Raw genomic sequence first — 24,673 nt, forward strand, 5'->3', positions numbered from 1 at the left:
AAGATTAATGTAGTAATACTATAAAAGTAAATAATACATTATTATTGTTAAAAAAATAACGAATCCACTAGATACTCAAAGTGATAACTAAATAGTAATACATTAGACTAACTGGGAGAGAGAAAACTGGGATTTTTTTTTTCTCTTCTTTTTTCTATTTGACGTCACACATGTTGTATGAACGTCACTTGGCTAAAAATGGGCAGCATGTGATGGGCGGTACTAGGAAGAAAGAATTATGTGATAGGTGCTTTGAGGATTCTCTGGCGCTTTATTGGCTATAGATTTGAATGTGGGCGTGGCCGTCAGTAAGGTAGACGGGCTGGGTATATCCTATGGGTATATCCAGACAGAACAGAGGTGGGAGGTAATGATTCGTGTTTGAGGAAGATGGCGTCTTCAAAGAAGTCTGGGAGCGGCGTTCTTGAAAAAACCGTAAACAGGAGGCGCTCGTCAAAGCACAAAGAAGTTCCAATAGGTATATTCTCTTTTAATAAACATAACCGCGTTTAAGGGGGAGGGGAGAGCTGTCGCTTTTAAATGACATCCGCGCTCCCGGTTAGATAGTTCCAGAAGTGTCAAAAAGAAGATTAAAATCCGAACGTTTATTGTGTACAGTAATGCAGGACCAAATGTACCACCGTATGAGTACTGGTATTTCCTTACTAATATGTAAACAGTCATTTTGAAATCTCTCAAGAGGGGCTTTAATCACGTTTGAACTAATTTGTGTAATGCAATAGGCTAAGTTACATCGCGTACATCGCTAACTGTACAACAACTGTAGCTAGTGTAGTGTAACGTTATGCATTGATGACATTTCCACGTAAATTGATTACATTGTAATACATTGATATAAACTTTGCTTTCACTGTTCTTAGACAGGAGATAATATACGTTTGAATGACCTGTGAGTAACGTTACTTGCCTTAACTTGCTGTAGTTCATCAGGATATGCTTGACTCATGAATGGTCGAGGCTGTGGATTTAAGCTTATAATCACTGTGTATAGTAAGTGTAGCCTAGATGTTCTTAAACATTTTCTCTTTAAGATGGTTGTGAAGATATGTTTTGACCTCAATTAAAGGCAACCGTTTTGACTGTTATTAAAAAACCACTGTGGGCTTTCACCAAATAACCTTTTATTTAACCACACTATTATTGAAATGGTGCAAGGAGTTGAAGTTTCCATGTTCTCTCTGTTGCAACGGCAGAGCGTCACTGGCTGTTTGGTTTCAGGTTTTCACCATATAGACCCCTGTCTTGTCCAGAGGATCAGTGTGAGGATTTGCCATCTAAACACACTAAGCCATTTTAACTGAGTTCTCGGATGTGCAGAAGAACAGTATGAAAAGATTTATAGTCTTGTACATTCATATATTGAACATATCAGGCTGTTCACATTATGTATGTTCGGTGTAAGTTGTGTCACTTGCTGTTGTTGTGTTTGGATGAGAGTGAGAGGAAACTCTTCACTGATGTAAGTGCATTGTTTTTCTTTTCCTGTTGAGATGATTTGACTACATTTACAAAATAATCTGGGACAAAGGTCAGCTTCGATCCTTCCATTATTCCTTGCGACTATTGTAGCTTATGCAAAAAAATAAGCTGTAAAATTCCTATTTGACAGAAACTAATCTCCAGAAATGTACTTTTATAACTAAAATAATGCAGACATTTTGCATTACATGAGAGATGTGACAAAAATGTGTTGTATGTGTATTGTATATATTAAACAATAATTAGGTAAATTTCGAATTGTCTACTATTTATATCAAAAGTAGGCCTATGCTTCTATTTTTATGTGTAGCATTTAAATGCACTTCTCATTTCTAGCTAGGAAAGACATAATTTAAACTGACAGAGAACATCCTATGCTATTTTCTTTTTTCTATAATTCCAACAAACAGTTTGCCCTTTGAAATTGTATAAAGAAGTAATTTCCCCTTAAGATTGGGTCTTTAACATACTCACCTGTGTTATTGCTGCCAAGTGCATTTATGATTTGTGAAATGTATAGAGTTCATTAGACAGTTAATATATTCTGAGGAATAATATTGCATATTGTTTATTCAGTTTTTGATTTTGCTAGGAAAAATGTAATTGATAGGGGTGCATGATGTATCAGTATCATATTAGATCATTTTTAATTTTCCATTTTGATTTCATTTGCTTTTATCTTACACCAACCTAGTAAGTTAATCTTTAAAAACAAAAAACAAGATTTTTTTATGTATAAATCCCTTTTTCTTCATTTAAAATGCATTGTGATTGCTAAATTCCGTTGTAGCATTGATGTTTTTATAATTAATTTTAGTGTTTTATTTTTAATATCAGCTATAACATAAAAATAGTTTTCTGTATTGGCTAATAGTTATTTGTATTCATATCAGCGAGTCCCTAGTTATGAAATGTAATCTAATGAAACTAATGCCAACATTGTTTACTGTGTAGTTTTTTAGTTAGTCAGAAATACATTTTAGTATGTATTATACAGTGTGACATGCATATTACTGTTTCGCTATATGACGTGGGCTAATACAACCATTGCCAAATTACATAATTGAAGTCGGTATGTAACCCACAACTTTTGGTGTAGCAATGGACCCCCCCCCCCAAAAAAATATTTTTAGATGTCATTGTTTGTGTCTGTCTGTACTCTGTACCAGATTTGAATCGTCCAGTTAGGCTGAAGGTCACTGGCCAGTGTTCATCCTCTGCTGATACAACCAATAGAAACAAAGGTTACTTAGGCATAGGCAATTGTGGGTTTTCATCTGGTAGAGTCTAGTTGGTTTTAGGACACAGTTGGCCTGGATCCTTTTAAACAGCAAGCTGTGTGTGTGTGTTTGTGTGTGTGTGTTTGTGTGTGTGTTTGTGTGTGTGTTTGTGTGTGTGTTTGTGTGTGTGTTTGTGTGTGTGTGTGTGTGTGTGTGTGTGTGTGTGTGTGTGTGTGTGTGTGTGTGTGTGTGTGTTTGTGTGTGTGTTTGTGTGTGTGTTTGTGTGTGTGTTTGTGTGTGTGTGTGTGTGTGTGTGTGTGTGTGTGTGTGTGTGTGTGTGTGTGTGTGTGTGTGTGTGTGTGTGTGTGTGTGTGTGTGTGTGTGTGTGTGTGTGTGTGTGTGTGTGTGTGTGTGTGTGTGTGTGTGTGTGTGTGTGTGTGTGTGTGTGTGTGTGTGTGTGTGTCTGTGGGGCAGTGAGTAATTTGTTTTCATTGTACACTGGGTGAAAAGCCATCTCACCATAAAAGAGGGACAGTTGGTATGGGAGAAAATAACAAAGCTGTAAAGGAAGGAGGAGTTCACAAAAAAGAAGAGGGGATGAAATAGAAAGTGACAGAATGTCATGTCGTGATCTGAGGGGACAAACAGGTGGGAGGGAGGGCGATTGCAAGCGTCCAATCGAAACACTCTATCTTACTGTCTTCCCCTTTTGTTTACCTCCCCCTTCCCATGTCTCTATTTCCCTGGCTCCATGGCTGTGCTGGTATTGAGGGGACAGGACGCACAAGGACTCCAGCATGAGTTCAGAAGAGGGTAACGTTCAGATTCTCCAGGGATCAGTCCCTGCATGTTTTTGTGTGTGTTTTTGTGTGTGTTTTTTTAGGTTGTAGATTGTCACACTTAAGCTCCGCTTTGCTCCTTTGTATCCCTTACAAGTGTCTTGTTTCTCCTCTGCTGTGGGTTGTGTTATATGCTTTATGGGTAAATTGTATTCATGTATTTTAGCGCAGTGTCACTTAAAAAGCAGGTGTCCTTGCAGTAGTTTGGCATAGCTGGCTAGGCCAGGCTTTGGCTGTAGATATGTTTGGATGAATTGAGAAATACTCTCATTCAGAGTAAGACAACATCGGGTAGGCTTTGTTTTTCTGGATACAGCTGTTTTCTTTCTTTGTGCTTTGATTGATTGATCCATTGGGATTGTGGTACTAATTGGAATGAACAGTGTTGATTGAGAAATGTTCTACTTACCATCTTCTGTCCAACAATTGAATTAGCCAGCAGTAGCAAATAGGGACGTGCGCAAAGACTAATTTAATTTAAATTAAATAAAAATACATAAAATAAAGAAATTTTGCAACAGACTAGTCTAACTGTTTCTTACACTGCAACCACTCGAGTGTCCGGGTTTGCATACACATGACGAGCAGCAAAATCGCAAGAAAAGCTTGACGTGTACTGACTATACATAATTTAAGCGTATTCTCTTCGTTGGGATGATATAGTTTAAAGAAAATAATTTATTAATTTTAAAATGTAACTATAACATGACTGTAATTTAAACGTAGTCGTTGTAAAAATATAAAGGGAAACATTAGGACTAAATGTGCAAAAAAGTAATCTAGCAGCAGTATCGTTTAATCGACTAGTCTCACACATCCCTATAGGAAATATATAAAAAAATCAGATATTTGCAGCCATTTCAGGAGAAAAAAAATGCCATTCATTGTCAATGCAAAATAAATGTATACTTTTATTCAGCTAGTTTCATTGATCAGAAGTGACTGCATTTATGATGTTACAAAATATTTATATTTACCAAAAAATGCGGTTCTTTCATCAGAGAATCGTGAAATAAATTCTATGAGAGCCACACACCCTATATTGCCCTTAGACTTCCATTGTTAGGGGATTTTTTTTAATAACTCTTTTGTGGTTTGTTTTACAAATTAGATTAATTTAAATTAATTTCAGTTGTAATTGAGCTTAACTCATATTTTTAACCTGCAACATTCCTATAAAGTGAGATTTTATTTATATTTATATTAAATAGAGTTTTTATAGATTTGTCGGCCTTTTTCCTTTATAAATGGGTCAATAGCCTTGAATTCTGTAGAGTGTTTTCAGGTGTCCTTGTATGTGTTTTGCTGTGGTAAACTGGTGCAGGGTAGTCTTTCATTGACTAAAGGGATTGGGTGGTAGGTTCTCTTGTTGCACATGTTTCCATAATGAAAAACGTAGATAATCTATGGGCATGAGGTTCATTTAGTCAGGGCTCTTATAGCTTCTGAACTGAAACCCATCACAGCTGTGAAAGTCATTACTACATGAGCCAAACTAGTTTTACAGTAGTTGTTTGATTATATCTCAATGGAAGCAGTTTGAGCAGTGACACAGTAACATGCTTGGTTTCCCATGCAGATTAGGACACTAATCTCTCAGGTCTGGCTACAGCCTTTAGAATAAGGACAGGGTACAGAAATGGAAGAGAAGAAAGGACAATCTTTTTTGAGAGAGGAAGATGTATTGTTTGTTTTGAACAATGAAGGGAAGAGATCACTGCCAGTTAGAGAGGCACCATGGGATACTTTGTCAGTTGAAAAAGGGAGAGTTTGGAAAGTCAGAGAAGAGAATGACTGGACGTGTGATGGGTGGGGTTATCTGGGGTAAAGGGCAGAAAGGAAAGGGCCAAGGCTGTTTTAAACCCATATGTGCAGCAGATAAGAGGACATCTTGGGAATTCAGCTCTAAATAACACTGGACATGTAATGCATGTTAGAAAATATTGTCTGAACTATTTTTGCATTGACGAAGTAAGCACTTTGTATTCAGACATTCAAAGTTCTAATTGTTTTTGCGGTTTGTAAAACAATCTTGCAGCCACAATGTACAATAAACTAATAAAAGCTTTTGTACGTTTGTCTTTAACGTTTCTTAGGTTATGATTACCCTTAGTTGTGGGGCAATGCCCTATCTTGGATTATATATATGATCTTTAATTGTAAAAAACATTAATGTATTGCTTAAATACAAGATGTATTTGCTTGCATTTGTGGTTTTTTTATTAAATCATAAAAAGCTGAAGGTTTGTTTATGGTTCTGCCATTCCTGCATTGCCTGCTGTTGTGAAGTTGCTTGTGATTCTCTCAGGTTGCTGAGTGCAACAGATTGACCTAGTCACCTGTATTGTCTGTATCTGGCATGTCAATCTTGATCAGATAAATGTGCATGAGTGTATACAGCGGCTGGCTGATGGCCATCCGTCGCTGGTTACTCAGTATTATGTCATGTGATCTTGTCCACAGCTTCTGTCTCCTGTAGCTTGCTGCACTTACTGTTTCTTATTTTCCTGTTGAGAAAACAAGCAACAGTAGTGTCTTCAAGACGAGTGTGTTGTATTGTAATATGTTTGAATAGAGGCTATTAGTCGTGTTGTTGTATTTGTGATAGTGGTAGGACCTATAAGCTAAGTATGTTTTCATAGACACTAGACAGTGAAATTATTTTTTTAAACAGTATTTGTCTTATTTTACAGTAAAAACATTTTAACATCTCTAAAACAATAAATGTACTTAAAAATAGCTTAAATTGGTTTTTATAGAATATATCTTTATTCCCAATAGGATTTATTTAAATAAAAAAAAATCTACTGTAATAAAATGTAGCCTATTGATGTTTATACTTAAAACAAGAAAATACACTGCCATTCAAAAGCTTAGAGTTGGTACATTTTATAATGTTTTTCATGGCTGCTTTTATACTGTAAAACAGTGATATTGTGAAATATTTTTACACTTTAAAATAACTGTTTTCTATTTGAATATTTTTTTTAATGTAATTTATTCCTTTGATGGCAAAGCTTGATCCTTTTATCATTATAAATGTTGAAAACAGTTGTGCTGCTTAATATTTTGTAGAAATCTGTAATAAACTTTTTCAGGATTCTTTAATAAATAGAAAGTTTAAAAGAACAGCATTTCTTTTAAATAGATATTTTTTGTAACAATGTTCAATACAATACAACTTTTGGCAACCATTTCTCTTTCACCACACCAACAATAAAAAACAAAACACACACTGTACAACACAATGTTAAAACCACCAACACACACACACACAACAACCATCTCAGGCCATTTAACCTTATCATCTTGCTCTATAAAATGTTTATAACGCTGTTTATTACCACAGTCTGCACAAATTCTTGGCTTTTGTCTTGAGCTTAACCACTCTTATTGGCTTTAAAGTATTTCAGTGTGTGTGCTAATTTGAAGTAATTCTTGTGTCCTCAACGCATCCGATCCCCTTTAGTGATGGACACCAAGGCAGTTTTCACTGCCTTGTTTGACGTGTGTGAAGAAAATGCCGCCTTTTTCTCTGGGGCCACAAAGGGCCAAGCTGGGGATGCAGCTCAGCGCCTGGTGGACGCCATGACCACCATCCAGGAACATGCCCGGAGCCTGGAGCCTGTCATCACTGGATTCGCTGCCATCTACCACCATTTTGACTTTGACCCTCATATCCCTGCCAATGGATATCGCTCCCTTGTTAAGGTGCATTTCTGACTGTGTGTTTAATGATTTGAATGAGTTAGCTTAAGGCCAAGAGAAGTCTTTCCTACCTGCCTCTTTCCTCTCCCTGCTGTAAATAGCAACTTCAAGTGCATCATTTTCAGCAGTTAGTCATCACAGGTAACTGTTTACATATTCTGCTTTTGTTAAGCTCATTTCTGCCGAAGGCATGTTTCCTTAGTCCTTCCACGCTTGTCTTTTCTATGACTTTGTTTCTCTCAATAAGCAGGTTTACATTGCACCTCCTTTCTCCTGCATGATGCATTTGCGAATTGTTCCAAGCATACACCTCAATTAATCTCACTCTGTCATCCTCTTCCTTAGGTGGTGCGCTGTTGCCTCCTCCACATCATCCACAAAGGGCGCTATATCACATCCAACAGGCGAAGCATCTTTTTCCGTGCCAGCCACAATGCGGCAGAGATGGAAGCATACTGTAGCGCTCTGTGTCAGCTCAGGGCACTGCTCTATCTAGCTCAGAGACTGCTTCATGACAACAGTCACGGCAACCTCTTCTTCCAGGAGGAAAGTGGCCTCAGTCAGAGCTTCCTGAGAGAGTACGCCTCCATGCATAAGGGCTGCTTCTACGGCCGCTGTGTTGGATTTCAGGTGTGTTTGTTCAAAAGCGCATAAGCTTGTGACTCACAGGATTTTATTGGCAAATGATTATCACGTTTCTACAATTTCTACTGTAATGTAAGGTTGGAATCTCAAGTAATTTCAACAAAACCATTGTTGCTAAATAGATTCGGTTTAATGGAAGAACTAAAACCAAAAAATCGGTTTAAAGATGATTAAGATGAGTTTTCCCATAAATGTTTCTATAATATAAAAACAAAATCTTAAATGGCAATATTTACATTGTATACATTTTGCATTTTAATATTTACACTACACTACACACACACACACACACACACACACACACACACACACACATATAAATATATAAAAAATTGCAATTTCCACAAAATTATTGAGCAGCACCGCTATTTTCAACATTGATAATATTAAGAAATGTTTCTTGAGCACCACATCAGCATATTAGAGGGATTTCTGAAGGATCATGTGAAACTAATTGTAATAATATTTCACAATATTACCATTTTTAGTTCATTTCAGCTTTGGTCTATCAAGTATTATTAATATTTTTATATATACTTTCTTCTGCCATATTTTTCATGTTTTATGATGAATATCTTGTTTTCTTTCCTTTTAGTTTACTCCTGCCATCCGTCCATTCCTGCAGTCAATTGCTATTAGCCTGGTTGCCTTTGGAGACAATTACAAGAAGCATCAGTCGGGGATAGGTCAGTATTGCTGTCACATTCAGCCTAGTCTAATAAACCTTCCTTTATGTGCCTCCTGATTTATGGGAACAGGTCACTATTTTACACTACTCTTTGCCAGTGTCTGCACAGCAGGTTTCCCTCCTGTGTTAATTTAGGACACAAAAGTGCAGTTGTATACACTGACCTGCAGAGGCATTCTAATATTGTTTCTTGTGCTGAATGCTGCACTCTAGTGGAGGCAGGAGATATTGCACCACATGGTGAGTAGCTCTCACAGAGGGTGGAATGGATGAGATACATTTCTGTCCTTCCCAAACCTGTCATCTATTCTGCTAGTATATTACCTTTTTCCTCTTTAGAGATGATTAGCACCTGTGCCTACTAGGGGTGGGAATCTTTAGACACCTCCCGATCCTGTCTGGTTCCGATTCTGGGAATCACAATCTGATTTTACCAACTTCGAATATCAAATTTATTTGATAATTTTTATTAAATGACTTATATAATTACAAGTACTTAAAAACGAGCTGTCTGTTGGTAAATGGGTTTTGTGTATTGAATATATGAATATATATACTGCATTCTAGACGGCATATATTATGCTTTCGTAGAGCATTTGGAAGAGAAAACCCTAAAATACGTGTACCGAAATGCATTTCTCACAGCGCAGAAGTCCGCGATTGCCCTTGTGTTTCTCTTTAACCCCTTGTATTTCGCTCATGAACCTTGATGCAAGTTTATAGACTTGTTCGATGGTTTTTTTGTGTGTGTGTGATTGGTAGCAAGCAGAATATGGCTCTCTCTTGTGCAGGGGTTCTCAACTCTGGCCCTCGAGGTCTACTTTCCTGCAGAGTTTAGCTCCAACCTTGATCAAACTCACCTGTCTGTATCTTACTAATCCTAAGGAGCTTAGATAGCTTGTTCAGGTGTGGTTGATTCGGGTTGGAGCAAAACTCTGCAGGAAAGAGGATCTCGAGGGCCAGAGTTGAGAATCCCTGCTCTAGCGCTCACAAGTGCCATTATAAATATGCAGGGGGAAAAACTAAACTCTGAATCAATTCTGAAGTTTGAGAAGAGAACCGTGATGCATCTGATAATCTTAGTTTTTTCTCCCACCCCTAGTTCCTATGCTGTGCTTCAGCATGAGAGCAAGACTGGTTACAGATCAGTTCTCACTTTAAGTGTCTCTTGATGTTTGTAAATATTAAACTAATTGCTCATGCATGCTTGTCAAGGTAAGATGATCGAGGTCACTATTATTTGTGTGTTTCTGTTTGTCGGAAAACCCACTTTCATTTCTCCCCCCCGTATTACTGTCCAAGTAGGATGCCCTGGTGTGATATGCTAGTTATGTAGACAGGCATTCATCTAACTGTCTATTTGTCTGTGTTTCTCTCAGGTGTAGCAGCCAGTTCTTTCCTCACCTCTGGGAAGTATGCCATTGACCCTGAACTGAGAGGTCGGGAGTATGAACGCATCACTCAGAACCTGGATGTTCATTTTTGGAAGACATTCTGGAACGTTACAGAGACTGAACTTTTATCAGTTAGTATTAAACATCTGTGTGTTTCAGTTAGGGCATCACAATAAATTGAAAGAAAATTGGTTTGAGATTTGACCTTTTATTATTTAACCACAAGAAAAAAAAAATGCTGCTTGAAATTAAAGAAATTTTGCCTGAAGCATATTACCACTGTAATAATAAAATTGTAATCTTCAAAATAATAATGATAATTCAGTATTGCTATTACTAGTTATAAATTAATTATATTACATTACATTATATATTTGAACTGGGGTTAAAAAAAGTGAGTGCAAATTAACACTGGGCCCCAGCTAAATGTGAAATATAATTAAAAATTAAAAATCAATATAAAAACTCTTTCTAAACTTTCTACATGTTAAACGCATTTAAAGGATACTGACAGCAGATTGTGGGTAAAACATTTCAGTCTTGATATTTTTGCTCTTTCATTAGAAATATGAGATACCAATTGTTTATAAGGCAGTTCAAATTGCTTTGACAATATTTGTCAAATATTCCCTTGAGTTATAAAACTCCTTGCACCAGTGTCTTTTTAATATACTCAAATCTTTTGCTACAGCTGATCAGATCAGATTATGACCAGTCCAAGTTCTCATAATGCAAAGTTCAATTCATATAGTAGAAAAAGCTTTCTCTCATCTCTCTATCTCTCTCTCTCAAGGGTCTGATGTCTATAACGGCCACAACTGTGAAAGTAAATCGAGCTCTTTCTGTGCCCCCTATACCCTTTGACCTGCCGTTGGTGGAGGATCCCACCCACACGGTGACCGTGTCTCCTCCAGCAGCTCATATCGGCCTGGGGCCTGTGCAGATGAGGTTGATCTCATATGAGCTGAGAGAAGGACAGGTACATACAGTTCATATTGATGTCATTGACCATCTTAATTAGTCTTGAATGATAATCATCACCTCACAGAAGCTAAAGCATGAACTTTTCATTTGAACCATAATTTGACTACTTTGTTCTTCAAAGAGAGTAATTTTTCCATTATACATACTCTTCTCTTGTCAATAAATAAATAAATAACTATGGACAGAAAGCAAGGAATGAATAATGAGGTGTGCTTAGCTAAATAAAGTGGTTAAGCTTTTATCCTTTTATCTCCTTTTATCCTTTACTTAAAGCCCTATAATTCCTGATATACCTCTCTGTGTCATGGGAGGACTTGAATTGGTTGCAATGTAGATGAGTAAGATGTGATGGTGTTTAAAAAGCCTACTTGACTTCTCTTCACACCCTTTGAACTCCTATTGATCCAGCTGAGGCGTAAACTTGTTTAAGAACCATGCGTCTGTAGTGTTTAATTACACGTCTCTTGTCTAAATGAGAGTTTTTGTCTTTGTGTGGGGCACAGAGCTTCAAAGAGATTCAAATGTTCCATTGGTTGTTCTTTATTGTTCTGGTGCTTATAGTCCATTTTATATTTTTATTTTCTGTCTTCAGGACAGTGAGAAATTACTAGCACTGTGTCGCTCGGAAGGGGGCCAGATATCTCTTTCTTTGGGCTTAAAGCCGAAGCGCCACCCCCCTTCCCCATGGCTGGTGTTGCACTTCCACGGAGGAGGCTTTGTGGCTCAGACTTCCAAATCACATGAGGTATCTCTTCGCCTCTTCTGTCCTTACACATCCTTTTCCCTGTCCATGCCCCCTTTTTCATCCTACCTTAAATCATGCAGTCCTGTTACTTTTAAGTCATCAGGCATATGATTTACACCTGAAAATCATATAGACTTAATTTAAATCTAGGAATCAAAATATCATAGAGCCTTGGGGTGGGAATAAACAATGAAATAAACATAACTCATTGCAATATTTCTTATTAGATTTAAAATAAATAAATAAATTGGACAGTCCCAGTTTTGATGTCATTTCCACCACAACAATTTTCCCCTAATCATTTGAGACCAGTGATGTGTGAAGGAAAATAAAGGTAAAGTCACTTAGCAGAATATTTTTGTGTCATTTCAAGCTGTAATTTTGTCAAATGATATTTAGGATAAAAAATATACAAATATTTAGGATACATAAAATGTTAGCTGTGAAATTAACAGTAGCAAAATAAAAGTGTTTAAAAGTATAAAAGGGTTTTATTTAAAGTGCCATTTCCATCACAGAATGTAATTAAACAAAGCTTCACTTAAGATGTTGTGGAAATGACACTGTGGTGAGAATTAAACATTTTCTTGTGATTCATGTACGTCCACTGTTGGACATTGTTAGTGGACAAATTTAATTGTTTTTAAGAAAGGTTATTTTCACAGTTGTGCCCATATTTAAAGAAATACCAAGATGCTACAGTCTACAGAGCATCTTTTATGGTTAGATTTATCCTAAGTGACTTAAGTTGTTCATGGCATATTTATTTGAATTTTGAATACTTTATTGTCTTTAGACATTGACTGTAGCCACCCAGAATTCCACTTCTATGTCTGATTACTCATTTAGTGGTTTTAATAGTGCCTCTTTTATGCAGAGCAGCTTCTTGGCAAGCAGTATAACTTAAGATATTGGTCATTTGCATTTGATTGTGTCCCGTGTCTCATGCAAAGTATAAGACTAAGTATCATATTGTCACTGCACTCATGCAAAATTCACACAAATATCTCACCGGCGGCAGCCTGCATTCTTGAAGCATTGCATTAGCTGCTTGAACGAGCTCCACTCAACAATGGACACGTTGATATGAAATGTAACTGGCAGTCAGAGCAACATGTTGTGACACCTGTCAGCACGCATCATTCCTTTAAACTACTAAACAAAACTTAGAGTGAGAACAAGTCAAAAATACTGAAGTAACTGAGAAGAAATATGCTCTTTCCCTAAGTGTTTTCTCTTAATGCTTGGTGAGGCATGTTTAGACGGATATTCAGGGTGACAGAAGCTACTTGAAATGAACATTTAGTGTTGAGGACCCTAATTCAGGCTCTTTTCAGCAGTTATGTCACACTGAAACTACTTTCTTAAAGCTGGAAACTACAGGAGGTCCGGATTCAGAGAGGAATTAGAAGTGTGAGCTAGGTAAGCAGTTTAGGATTTAGAACTACTTAATTGAGACAGAAGTGAAATAAAGACATAATATAAATAGTCATATGTACTACATTTCAGGATATACTTCTCGTTCATTAATAATGTACGCTACTATTACAATTTGAACATACTACATATGACATGTTGGCAATGGCATTATCATCAATTACAGCCGTGACACTGTTCCCTGCTATATATATGAATATGACAACGCACCTCATGTGGCGTTATGGGATAATTGTGTCCATTGGATACCCTCTTTAAAATCTTAGTGGAAAATTGAGGTATTCTGGGTGTTTTTTCATACTGTATGCCTACTGAATGCTGCATATTTAGACGTGCTGCACATTTGATGTATTGCTTTTCACATACTATCTAGTAAGTAGGTAGCCATATTCAGACTCTGGATAAGTGAGTATAGTATTGAGGATTTGGTGTATTTCTGAGTGAAATGAGAAAAACAGGCAGGGCAGGATTGGTTGGATTGTAGAAAGTGGGAGTTGCAAACTAAATGGAGGCAGATCTGAATGCAAGTTTGCAATCAGTTAGGGAATGACAGGTTGCTGGAGGAAAGGGATTGAAAACCATGTTAATGTTTTTGATTTAAAAAACGTTAACATGAATTAAAGCAATGTGCACTGAAAAAATCATTGATATTAAAGCTGCAACATTCCATAAAAAATAAGAATTGTCAATTTTGACATTAAACTAAACAAATACCATATTCCCTGTAAAGAAGAACAAAAGGAAGAAATAACTAAACCTGAAAATTTTTCTACATAGTTTATGATTTCTAATCCTTAATGTAGCAGTTTTTTATTCTTTTTTTTTCTCTTTTTATTTCCAGCCATATCTGAGGGGCTGGTCTCAAGACCTGAATGCCCCCATCCTTTCAGTGGACTATTCTCTGGCCCCTGAGGCCCCGTTTCCTCGGGCTTTAGAGGAATGTTTCTATGCCTACTGCTGGGCCATCAAGAACCACAACCTGCTAGGTAAGAGGAATAGCGCCTTCTATACTTCCTTATAACGTGATATTGTGATTCATATTTGTTTCTTAAAGTCGTGATGAAACGGAAGTAGCGACAGATATTTTTCCCGTTTTGTAACGTACATCTGAGTGTAGTGGAGCTTATCAAAAAAGAAAAAATATCGGGCAGGGACTTGTTTTATCCATCGTTTGTTGATTGGATTTTGGGATGTCGTGTTGCATTGAAAAGTGGAGGCAGATGAACGTGAGCTTGCAGGAGCGGGGTTTAAGCAAACTAAATGATTAGAGAAGTCTTGCACATGTCACCAGAGAGAAGTCTTTTTTTTTCACCAAAAGGTCTGTTTATGATATTTTGATTAAACATTTAGAAAAAAACGTGCACAATGAAAATTGATGGGGTGAATTTTCATTGCATGCCCACTTTAAGCCTCCTTTGTATGTTACACAGTTTGTTGCCGGTTCATTTTCAGTGGAGTCGGCAGTCAACCTTTTTTGTCCCAAAAATCTTAATTACACCAGACTGCTGGTAGCACGTCAAGCATGATTTTGTCTTTTCATGGTTGACATCAATCGGAGGTGATTTTATTCACGACCAATAAAACAGCATTTAGCTTTTACGTGGTCCTTCAGCTTTTATGAGTGCAAAACCTGCACTCCAACCCACATGCGAAAAATGAGTTTCTTATAGAATGTCAGAACACATTTTGCAGAGAAATATTTTATTTTAATAATTTAATTCTGTTAGTTTTATTACCACTTTAATGAAACTGAATACAACATTTATAGTAATTGCATCTTCTATCTACCAGACTGCTTTTTAAAAAAATTTATTTCATTTAAATGTGAAAATATTTTTGACATTGTATGATTCAGTCACTTGATTAGTCCTTAAGAAAACTGATTAAGGTACAAGACACGTGAAATTGGCCGACTTGACGATCTGTCATACTGTTGTACTGTGATGGTGTCGAGATCCCACAGGGAACAGAGATGCCTATTGAAACTCAGCTCACACTCGGTCTGATTACAGCAGCGTAAACATATTCATCATTCAGTGTTCTCTCACCTCCGCTATGTATCTCAGGATCATGACGCAGGTCTTGCACTTCTAATAATTCTCTTTTGGTGTGAAAACCACACCACATCAGTGATAAAAATGTGACCTAATTTTTTAATTATGGAGTGTATTTATCTTCTTGATTCTCTAAATAATTTATTTTATTTGATCTATTGCTCGTTACTTCATTTTCTGCTTTGCGCCCCCTTTCTAATTATTCTCTGTGGCCCTCTCTTCCTCAGGTTGGACCGGTGAGCGTGTGTGTTTGGCCGGTGACAGCGCAGGAGGAAACCTGTGTGTGACCGTGTCGATGCGAGCTGCTGCTCACGGCGTGCGCATGCCGGATGGCATCGTCGCTGCTTACCCCGCTACCCTGCTCACCGTGTACGCCTCGCCATCCCGCCTGCTCACCCTCATTGACCCTCTGTTACCCCTCAGTGTGCTCTCACGCTGCCTCAGTGCTTACGCAGGTCAGTCTGGAACCGTAATAGGTTTTTATGGCAAATAGTGCTGTGTTGTGACTCAGGTTATTAGCAAGCTGGAATGGTCAGGGCTGATGCATAATTTATCACTGGCAAAAATGTAGCATATTCACAATTTAGGGAGTGCAGACACCTTAATGATGATGAATGATTTCAACAAGTAAAGTTAAGTGAAGCCACACACATCAGGAAATGATTAATAGGTTTGTATTTTGTTATAAATGATTTGATTAGTAGTGTTTTCAATCATAGTAATGATAAAGTCAAATCAATGGCCCAAGGCTTGTATTGTCTTTTCTCTGCAGGTTAAGTGTAGCAATATTTTCTTTCTGTTATAGTAGTTCTGGATACTAGGGTTGTAACGATACTCTCATGTCACGATTCGATACATATTACGATACTGAACTCACGATACGATATTGCGACACTCCAAGATTTATGGTAAAAGGTTAACAAAAAATGTACTGTTGATTAAAATGCTAAATTTGGAATTACATTGGGGGAGTAAATGAATAGGCTTGGCGACGGTGACACCAGAATAAAAATTAATGAAAAATTAATGATTCTGGAGCTGAAAAACTAATTATTTTAGATTAATATGCTTTCACTCTTTCACTGATTAGATATATTTAAAGCCACTTTTTGCTGGTAATATAAGACATTTGCCACTATCAGGACATATTCCCCCATTGCATTATTAGTAGTTAATGTAGTACTGACACTAAAACTCTGAAAACTAGAATTTTTTTCATGCACAGTCATTTTAATTTTGGTTAATTTTACGCAATACATATTGTCACTACCCACTCTACATATTGTTGTATTTTTGTATTGCGATATATTGTTACACCCCTTTTATTTTTTACAGATTATAATATAAGAATGTCTTAGCATTCGGTTTCTCGCCTTTTTGCTTTTATGAAAGCTCCACAAGATATTTGTGACTTATTTTTATATATTTTTATCATAAAATGTAATATTGTATATTAATATTGTTTTAAATTACATTTAAATTTTTTTGGGTTTATTAGTTTTTTTATATATTGATTGAATCCTACACATTTGATTTTGATTTTTCCATCCCTACTGAATGTTATTTGCTTTTCCCCCTTTGTCCTCCTCTGGTGTGTGTAGGCACAGATCCACAGGTGGAGAAGCAGGTGGAGAAGGTGAGCACTTTGAGCATGGTGAGGAGAGATACTGCCTTGCTGCTCCGAGACTTCAAACAGGGGGCCTCCAACTGGATCCATTCTCTGCTGGATAGAGGAAGTGCAGGTACATGTATAGGGCTGAAATGGAGCGTATTCTGTTTTAGAGTGTACTCATTGTGCCTAGTGTGTCTAAACGGTATTATCAATATGTCTTTTTATGATAATAATCCCTACACACACTGATGATGATGCCTTTGTAATAGTGCAGCTGGCTAATTATTTGATCTGCTTTAATTAGGTTTAAATTAAGGCACACAAATCCCTCGTAGCACTCTGCTTGGCTTGATATAATTGGCTCCATGGTGATAATAGCCATTTGTTCAGAGCTATATGTGGTAGCTTCTGAACTCATTCTCCAGCTTGTGGTGCGTGACCCACAGATGGTTTTGTGGAAAGTGGTCCTTCTGAGCATGTGCTGAATGGAGGCCCTGATTCAGTCTGTATCTGTCATCTGTTGTTAAAGCATACCTGGAAGGCTAATGTATGCATGGTCCCACAACCCAATTGTCTTTTTTGTCCACAATTCCTTCCTCTTCTCTCTACAGCAGTATTATGTTTTACTAACTCGGCACCCCTTTGGCCTCAGTGATCTTCCCCATGATATTGCAACAACAGTAGTTCAGCCCCACCTCCCCTGCTTCAGTTGGTTGCTACCAATTATTTTAAAATTGTTATAATTATATTAGAATCCTATAATTTTTTTGTCTATGAGAATGAAAAATAAAACGCTAAGCACTAAAAGTATTTTTAAATGCCAAAGGTGAATTTGGGCATCACAATGTTACAAAATGAAAAATGTTTTATATTTGCCGAAGATGTTATTAGATGACAGCAAAGGTTCTCTAAATGAGCGAGCACAGTTAAATATGCAATATTGATGAATTAAAAAATCTCTAATATTTGCCAATAATAGATATGGTACTGATGTTTTGCATTTCCAATTAAATTATGTCACAAATGCTCACCTCTGACTGTATCTGCATTTTTATTCTTATTTTTATTGTGGTTTTGATTGCATAGTCAAACAGCTGAACTGAAAATGGGCTACTATCAACCCTAGATCTCATATCATTTGAGTTCATTAGCTCTCACAGAGAGAGAAAGAGTAGGGCTGTGCAGGATGTCAATGCAGTGTGGCTAAAAGGCATAATTAGTATGGTGTCACACACAACACAAAGCATTCTAATTGCCTCACGATGGCCATGAATTCATTATTCACTATACCATTAACAGCATAGCTGAGAATAGTTTTTCACAAGATTATGGCTATGGGCAATACAGCTGTGTTGTGGCTGGTCAGTTGTGTGTGTTAATGTCTGTTTGTATGGCAGTTTGAGGGCCTTAATATTTTCCTGAATGTCTGTTTAATGCCACACACATGCACTTCACTTCAGACAGTCACATGCCTTACCTCTCTCCCTGGCAACTGTTTCCTCGCCAACAGCCTCCACCAATGTCCAATGAGGGTCTTTGTAATCCCCCACCCCTGTTGCTTAAAATTCCAACTCTGCCCATTTGTACACCTTTTACATATTTATTTACTTGCCTTTCTACATATTTGCATTGAGAAATGTTTCTGGAAGCATATCTGCTCTCTATAAGATTTTGAAGAGGAATTTCCTCTTTTCCAGCTTAGAAATTGCATTGGGAATTCAGGATTTACCTTAGTTTTGTTGGTTTTGTTGTTCCACCATCACATTTTTGGCCTGTTAATATCTAATATGTAGACATTATCTAACAAAATAATAATGGGAGTGCAACATCAGCCAATATATGTGACTTTAAAACATCCACATCACCAGGATGTCCTTGAAATGACATTCATTGTTACTATTACCTCTAAAAACAACCTAAATATCTCTCTTTTTTTCTTTTCAGACTCTGTGAGAAAGAGCGTTTCAGAAGCGTCTCTGACCTCTCCTCACACAGACCCTCCAGTGTCTGCCAAGCTGTCTGAGCACTCCCATGGGAAAGGGTCTATGAAGAGCCAGACTTGCCAGGACTTGGGCACCCATGCTAACAGCAACGTGCAGAAAAATGTCAGCGAGACCACTAACCACCTTAGCACCACTACAGCCAACCACAGCTCCATCCTTGACATCACGCTGACACCCGAGAGCAAGGTACAGTTCCTAATCTTATGCTTTAAAGTGGCTTAATAAAATGTCTGTTTTCACCGTGTTCCTAAAGCTCCCGTGGTGTCGAAGGTCTCTCTTTTACAGATTGCAACAGTGAGTCATATTAATCATCCAGCTGATTTGCATTCTACTAGGGTGCCAATCTCTGCTACACAGCATCCATCAGGCTGTTTTTCATGGCTTTATGAGTATGTGAAACATATGCCAATATTTGCGCTGATTAATTTGCGCTAGAGTGAGAATGACCTAGCCTTCAACAATTAAACAGTGTTGCTTATATCATAGTCAAACATAACATTTAAATAACAGACAGTCCATTATTTGTAAGAATCTGGTATGTTTGCTGGAGTGCAGCACAGATGTTCGCACACAGTATCAAATTGCCATTGGTGGCAGAAAAACAGGAGTTTGTTATGCCACAATTAGCATCAGAGTCAGAGCTGTGGCAGAACGCAGGCTGTCTAATGCACAGAATTAACTGGCCTCTTAACACCGCCTGTTTTGTAATTGCTTGCAGTAAATTGTTGATCTGGTTATTTTAGTCTGGTACACTGTGTGCAAATAAATCGCTTAGCTTTTTTTGATTCTGCACAATTCTTTCACTGTATTCCACTCTGTCTGGCTTAGTGGAGTGAGAAAGGGTTGTGCTGAGAGTTAAGTAGTTGTGCAATTCTGAGAAAGTGCAAAGGATTATGCTGCAATGATGTCACTTGGATTTTTGTATGCCATTGTTAAAGCATGTGTTAAAATCCCACAGAGAACCCCATGATACGATGACGTCAATTGCTGGATTTGAAACGCTATTTTGTACTGCCTGGTTCAAATGAATCATCTCAGCCTCTCCTGAACCCATTCCCCATCTCCGTTCCTCTGTTTCTTATAAATTTCCACTGACCTATATAAGAAAAGATTAAAAAAATGTATCACAGTTTCAACAAATAAAAACAGCACGACTGTTTTCAACATTTATGATAATAACAAATGTTTCTTGAGCACCAAATCAGCATATTAGAATGATTTCTGAAGGATCATGTGACACTGAAGACTGGAGTAATGATGCTGAAAATTCAGCTTTGCCATCACAAGAATAAATTACATTTAAAAATAATAATAAAAAAAAAAATTTTACCGACCCCACATTTTAAACATAATTTTACAAAAGAAAAAGGAAAAAAACAAGTATGGCCAGTGTGGCCATAATGGAGATGTTTCACTTTGTTCCTCTGTCCTGGATGAACCTTGTCGCCTCACTTTCATATTTTATTGACCTCCGTTTACCTCCACCTCTCTCCTAGCCCGAGGATGTGAGTTTCTTCCTTTGCAAAGAAGTGGATCCCTCTGTGTCAGAATCCTTTTCTGCTGTGGCCATTCCGCCCCCTGCTGGTGAGGAGGACTCTGAGACACCGCGGGAGTTTCCAGACGGCTTTGAGCCTCTGCGCTCAGAGCAATTAGCAGAAATGAGCGTACAGAGCTCTCCCATCGTCAGAAACCCTTACATGTCCCCCCTTCTGGCTCCAGACAGCATGCTAAAGGGACTACCTCCCATACACATAGTGGTAAGAGTGACCAAAGACTTTTTACAATTGATGAGTGCAGATATTTTTATTCCGTTTGCCTATGTCTGAGACTCTTCTTCATCCTCCATTTCTCAGGCCTGTCATCTGGACCCCATGCTAGACGACTCTGTGATGTTTGCCAAAAGGCTGCGAGATGTCGGTCAGCCAGTGACCCTATGTGTCGTGGATGACCTTCCTCATGGCTTCCTCAGCCTGTCACAGCTCTCTAGGGAGACTCGAGAAGCTACTAACGTATGCATGGAGCGAATCAAGGATGTCTTCACCATGAAAGACCCTCCGCCAGAGATGCGCAAACACCGCAAATTGGAACGGACCATTCAGAAGCCGTCTTCTACCAAAAGAGACCACATTCAACTTTCGCAAGTGACCGTGCTGGAGGAGGAGGGGGTATCTGTTGGGGGAGAAGCTTCTGTTGTGGATGAGGAGGGACTTTCTGGCTTTTACCCTCCCACTAAGTCTGAATCTGAAAAGATTCCAGCTTAGAATTTGACTGGTTTCGTTCTGAATGATACCAAAAGAGAGATACGTAGGCCAGAGTAAGGTCATATTATGTGAATAACACATTATGTGAATGATAATAATGGATAAGAGTATATAGAGAAAAATAAAGTAATTAAGCAATTATTAAATGATAACTTAAATAAGAGAACATTAAGTATTTAGTTATAGAGAGGAAAAATGAATACACCTCTAGCTTTATTATTCAAATCTAATGGCGTACACATGCACTCCCTTTACATCTATATTACCACTTTGCCTTTTGGTGCGTTATACCAGCACAAAAACTAATATCCTGCCTTGTTCTAAAAAAACATCCCAGCACATAACGTCATTATTACAAATGGATGTATTAACCCAAACCTCACTCCTTATAGCACTAAATGTTCTTATACAATAATGAAATGTCTTCAAACTGTGATTCAATATTGAATATTATACCTGTGTGTTACAATATATACTCCGTAGAATGTGTTGCTGCTAGGCATCCTGGGGCTTACTGACGAAAGCATTAATTAATGTTTTATTTTTTTTCTTTATAGTAGCTTTTGAAATATTTATGACACTGAATTATAATATGGTATTACTGTGTATGTTAATCACCCTTTATTAATCTACCTGCCTTTTGGCACCTAGAGGATGTCCTGTGTGACTAGCGCTTGAATGGGATTTCTGATGCTGCTTTGTCCTCAGAGTTCAATGATTATTAAATTTAATTAATCATGATTGAATTTCCACAAGCGTTCTGTGGAAGGAAAGCTCAAGTTTCACCCAATTTGTGATAGTGTTACTTGTGTTCTGTAGTGTCCAGTCTTGTTATAGTCAAGATAAGTCTATTTTGCTACTGTCATGTATTATCTTCGTAATGGCATGGATAATTGTTTATTGTATGTAAATGTTTACTTAAAATTACTAGTTCACCCAAAAATAAAAATTCGGTCATCATCTTCTCACCTTTATGTCATTTCAAACCTGTATGACTGTTTCTTGAAGACCGTTTCAACTATTTTTGCTCAAACAATGAAAGCCACTGGGGTCCAAAACAAACCAACATGGGACCCAATTGACTTTCATTGTATGCGCGAGAAAAAAAACACAAACATTTGTCGAAATATCTTAACAAAACAAGTCATACAGGTTTGGAACAACACAAGGGTGAGTAAATGATGCCAGAATTTTCTTCTTTATTTGGATGAATTACATCAAGTCACTAAATGGCATATTTTGACGCCTTTATATTTGGAAATGGCATATACAATTTGTTTATTATAATCATATAATAATCACATTATTTATCTGTTAGATTAGATTACTTGTCAAAAAGACAAGAATATACAGTATATACTGGTTTGAAAACTGGACAAGAGCTTAGAGAGAAAAAAAACATGGACTGTACCTCTCCATCACTGCCTTTCCCTCTTAGTCAGCATGTCAGCGCAAGCTTCCATTATTTTTCCATCTCCCTCGTTCCTTCAGTCAGTTTGTTTCCCTCTTGTTCACAGTCGTGTCATCTGTCCCTGTGCATGCTGACCCATTTTGAGCACTCTTTTCAATTCTCACCCAGCCCGTCCTAGAGGTATTTTAAGCAGACTCCCTTTACACCCAGCAACCTTGAGCCAATGAAATCTTTCAGCCTGCACATGTGTGATACATACCGCTGTGATAGCGTGTCTCTATTTGAATCGGGTCTCCTCTCGCTCCGGCACTAATTGACTCTATTGACTCTCCGAAACAAACTCGCCAACATTTTGGCACTCCATAAAATGTATTAGTGCTGTATGGGAGGTTTGGACCTTTGTGTGCACAGCGTGGCCTGACCTCCCACAGTGTGTTTATATAGCGCACATGTTTAAAGTATTGTCAACCTTATTATTGAAACAACGGTGGTCATTGCTGTCTTTTTATGATTCGCTCTGCTCAAGCGGCACAGCATGACATGTCTTTTGGGACTGTGTATATATCCTCGGCAAAGGCCTGGTCTTTATCGGTGTGTCTATGATTGGATTAAGCCAGTGCTGAAGTCAGGCTTTATCTGCTGAGAGAAAACAATGCTCCATCTACTGCTGATTGCAGCATTTGAGAGTCAGTTTCCAAGAGTGTCACGATATAAAAAGATTTGCTTGCTTGCTTTTTTCACCGTGTCAAAGCTGCTCCTTTCTGGTGACGGATTTGAAATACTAAGACTTGGTTACTCTGCAGTTTTTTGTTATGGTTCTTATGTAAAACTTGTCTCGTCAATTGTTGTTCTGGGTATTTTTGTCAGATGATGCCCGTTTTGGTCAGATTGGTTCTGTATGTGCATGCAAGTTGTGTTTGTTTGTCGCACTTTGTGTTATAGTTGTGTCCGCTCTGCATGGAAAAGCTTCTCAATAGATTGTGCATTTTGATTCTACATTGTCTGTACTGTAGTCCCTTCATGGAACCATGACTAAAACAACCAGAACTGGGAGAGGAACGATAAGACACTCTGACGCCCTCTGGTTATCCGTTCCAGTCGAGTTGTCTCTGTAAGCTTTTTTTTTTTTCTTTTCTTTTTTTTGGTAGGACGATGTAACCTTGAATGCACTTGAGCATTTCCACCTTGTGTGACTATCAAACTGCCTCCCTCAGAGAGAGATTACTCATTCATCTCAAGGGTGTTATATAAAACACCAGGTTAATTTACTCCTCTGCTTAAATGACCATACCTGCACTTATCACTGAGGTGTAAGCAGCCAAAACCGTGCTGCATCATCTCCCCTCAGAGGCATGAGTCGTGCCATTGCATTTTACATCTGCTCTCATGACTTATAGTCAATCTGTCACTGACTTAAGTTTTAATCAGTTGGATGTTTCATTGTTTCGTTGTGTTTTTGAACTCCTTTCCTCTTGAACTCCACCAACGATGATGTCGCTCACTTTAAGTGCAGGCTCTAATGACCACTGCAGTATCGTTTGCGAGGGTGCTGATGTCTATTCTCTCCTCGTTTTCACTGGGATGTAAAATCCAATGAGTGATACAAACTGCACTGTGTATGTCCCAGGCAAACTTTCTCGCATTCAGTCAGACCTGATGTTTTCAGGACAGTCTCAGCTAATAAGCACTTTATAGTTCAGTGTATAGCAGCATCTGAGGTGGCGTGTGAGCGAGCTTTCAGGTGCCCTCACAGCCATTCAGGAACTGAGAGCTAGCTTCTTTATGATTATATGATTTGTTATATGTTCTTAATTATTATAACTATTAATAATAATATTATTTATAATAATAATATTTGTTATTATTTCCTTATGTAAAGACACCATAAGTGCAAACCTGTGTATTTGGAATGTACTGTATATGCATAGATGACATTTATTGTATAGAGAGACTAATTATACTCTTTAGTTTTTTTTTTTTTTTTTTGTCGACATAGTATTTTGAGACTTGTGCGGACTGTAGGAATGTTACGATGATAAATGAGAGTAGCTATTTTTCTGCAGTAGCCTATGTATTTTCCCTGTGTCGATTTATATTTGAATAAATAATTGTCTCTGCATCTCTGTGTTTATCTTGTGACGGGATAGAGAACGCAAAACATGGCTAATAATT

At 37.7% G+C, this 24,673-nt stretch overlaps 1 protein-coding gene across 3 annotated transcripts; it reads left to right on the forward strand.

The window, feature by feature from the left end:
• Positions 1 to 88: 88 nt before the first annotated feature.
• lipeb (lipase, hormone-sensitive b) lies at positions 89 to 24,620 on the forward strand. Of its 3 annotated transcripts, none has more exons than XM_082149902.1 (14): positions 324 to 478; positions 3,499 to 3,533; positions 7,029 to 7,270; positions 7,613 to 7,897; positions 8,508 to 8,598; positions 9,980 to 10,125; positions 10,788 to 10,973; positions 11,571 to 11,723; positions 14,002 to 14,146; positions 15,442 to 15,669; positions 16,816 to 16,956; positions 18,771 to 19,015; positions 20,326 to 20,586; positions 20,683 to 24,620. In XM_082149902.1, exons 2-14 carry the CDS (start codon positions 3,518 to 3,520, stop codon positions 21,088 to 21,090), a joined length of 2,547 nt encoding a protein of 848 aa, XP_082006028.1. In that variant the 5' UTR covers positions 324 to 478; positions 3,499 to 3,517; the 3' UTR covers positions 21,091 to 24,620. The 3 variants fall into 3 exon arrangements, with proteins under 3 accessions (XP_082006027.1, XP_082006028.1, XP_082006029.1); XM_082149903.1 differs by having other exon boundaries at positions 359 to 478; positions 3,509 to 3,533; XM_082149901.1 differs by lacking the exon at positions 3,499 to 3,533 and having other exon boundaries at positions 89 to 478.
• Positions 24,621 to 24,673: the final 53 nt, after the last annotated feature.

Source organism: Leuciscus leuciscus (assembly GCF_965113295.1).
Source record: "Leuciscus leuciscus genome assembly, chromosome: 20".
Lineage (NCBI taxonomy): Eukaryota > Metazoa > Chordata > Actinopteri > Cypriniformes > Leuciscidae > Leuciscus > Leuciscus leuciscus.

Bases quoted from the DNA above. Each gene is read 5' to 3' on its own strand.
- lipeb (XM_082149901.1), top strand. From the start codon at position 391: ATGGCGTCTTCAAAGAAGTCTGGGAGCGGCGTTCTTGAAAAAACCGTA. The intron at 8,599-9,979 runs GTCAGTATTGCT...TGTTTCTCTCAG, and splicing joins GAAGCATCAGTCGGGGATAG to GTGTAGCAGCCAGTTCTTTC. The intron at 20,587-20,682 runs GTAAGAGTGACC...TCCATTTCTCAG, and splicing joins TACCTCCCATACACATAGTG to GCCTGTCATCTGGACCCCAT.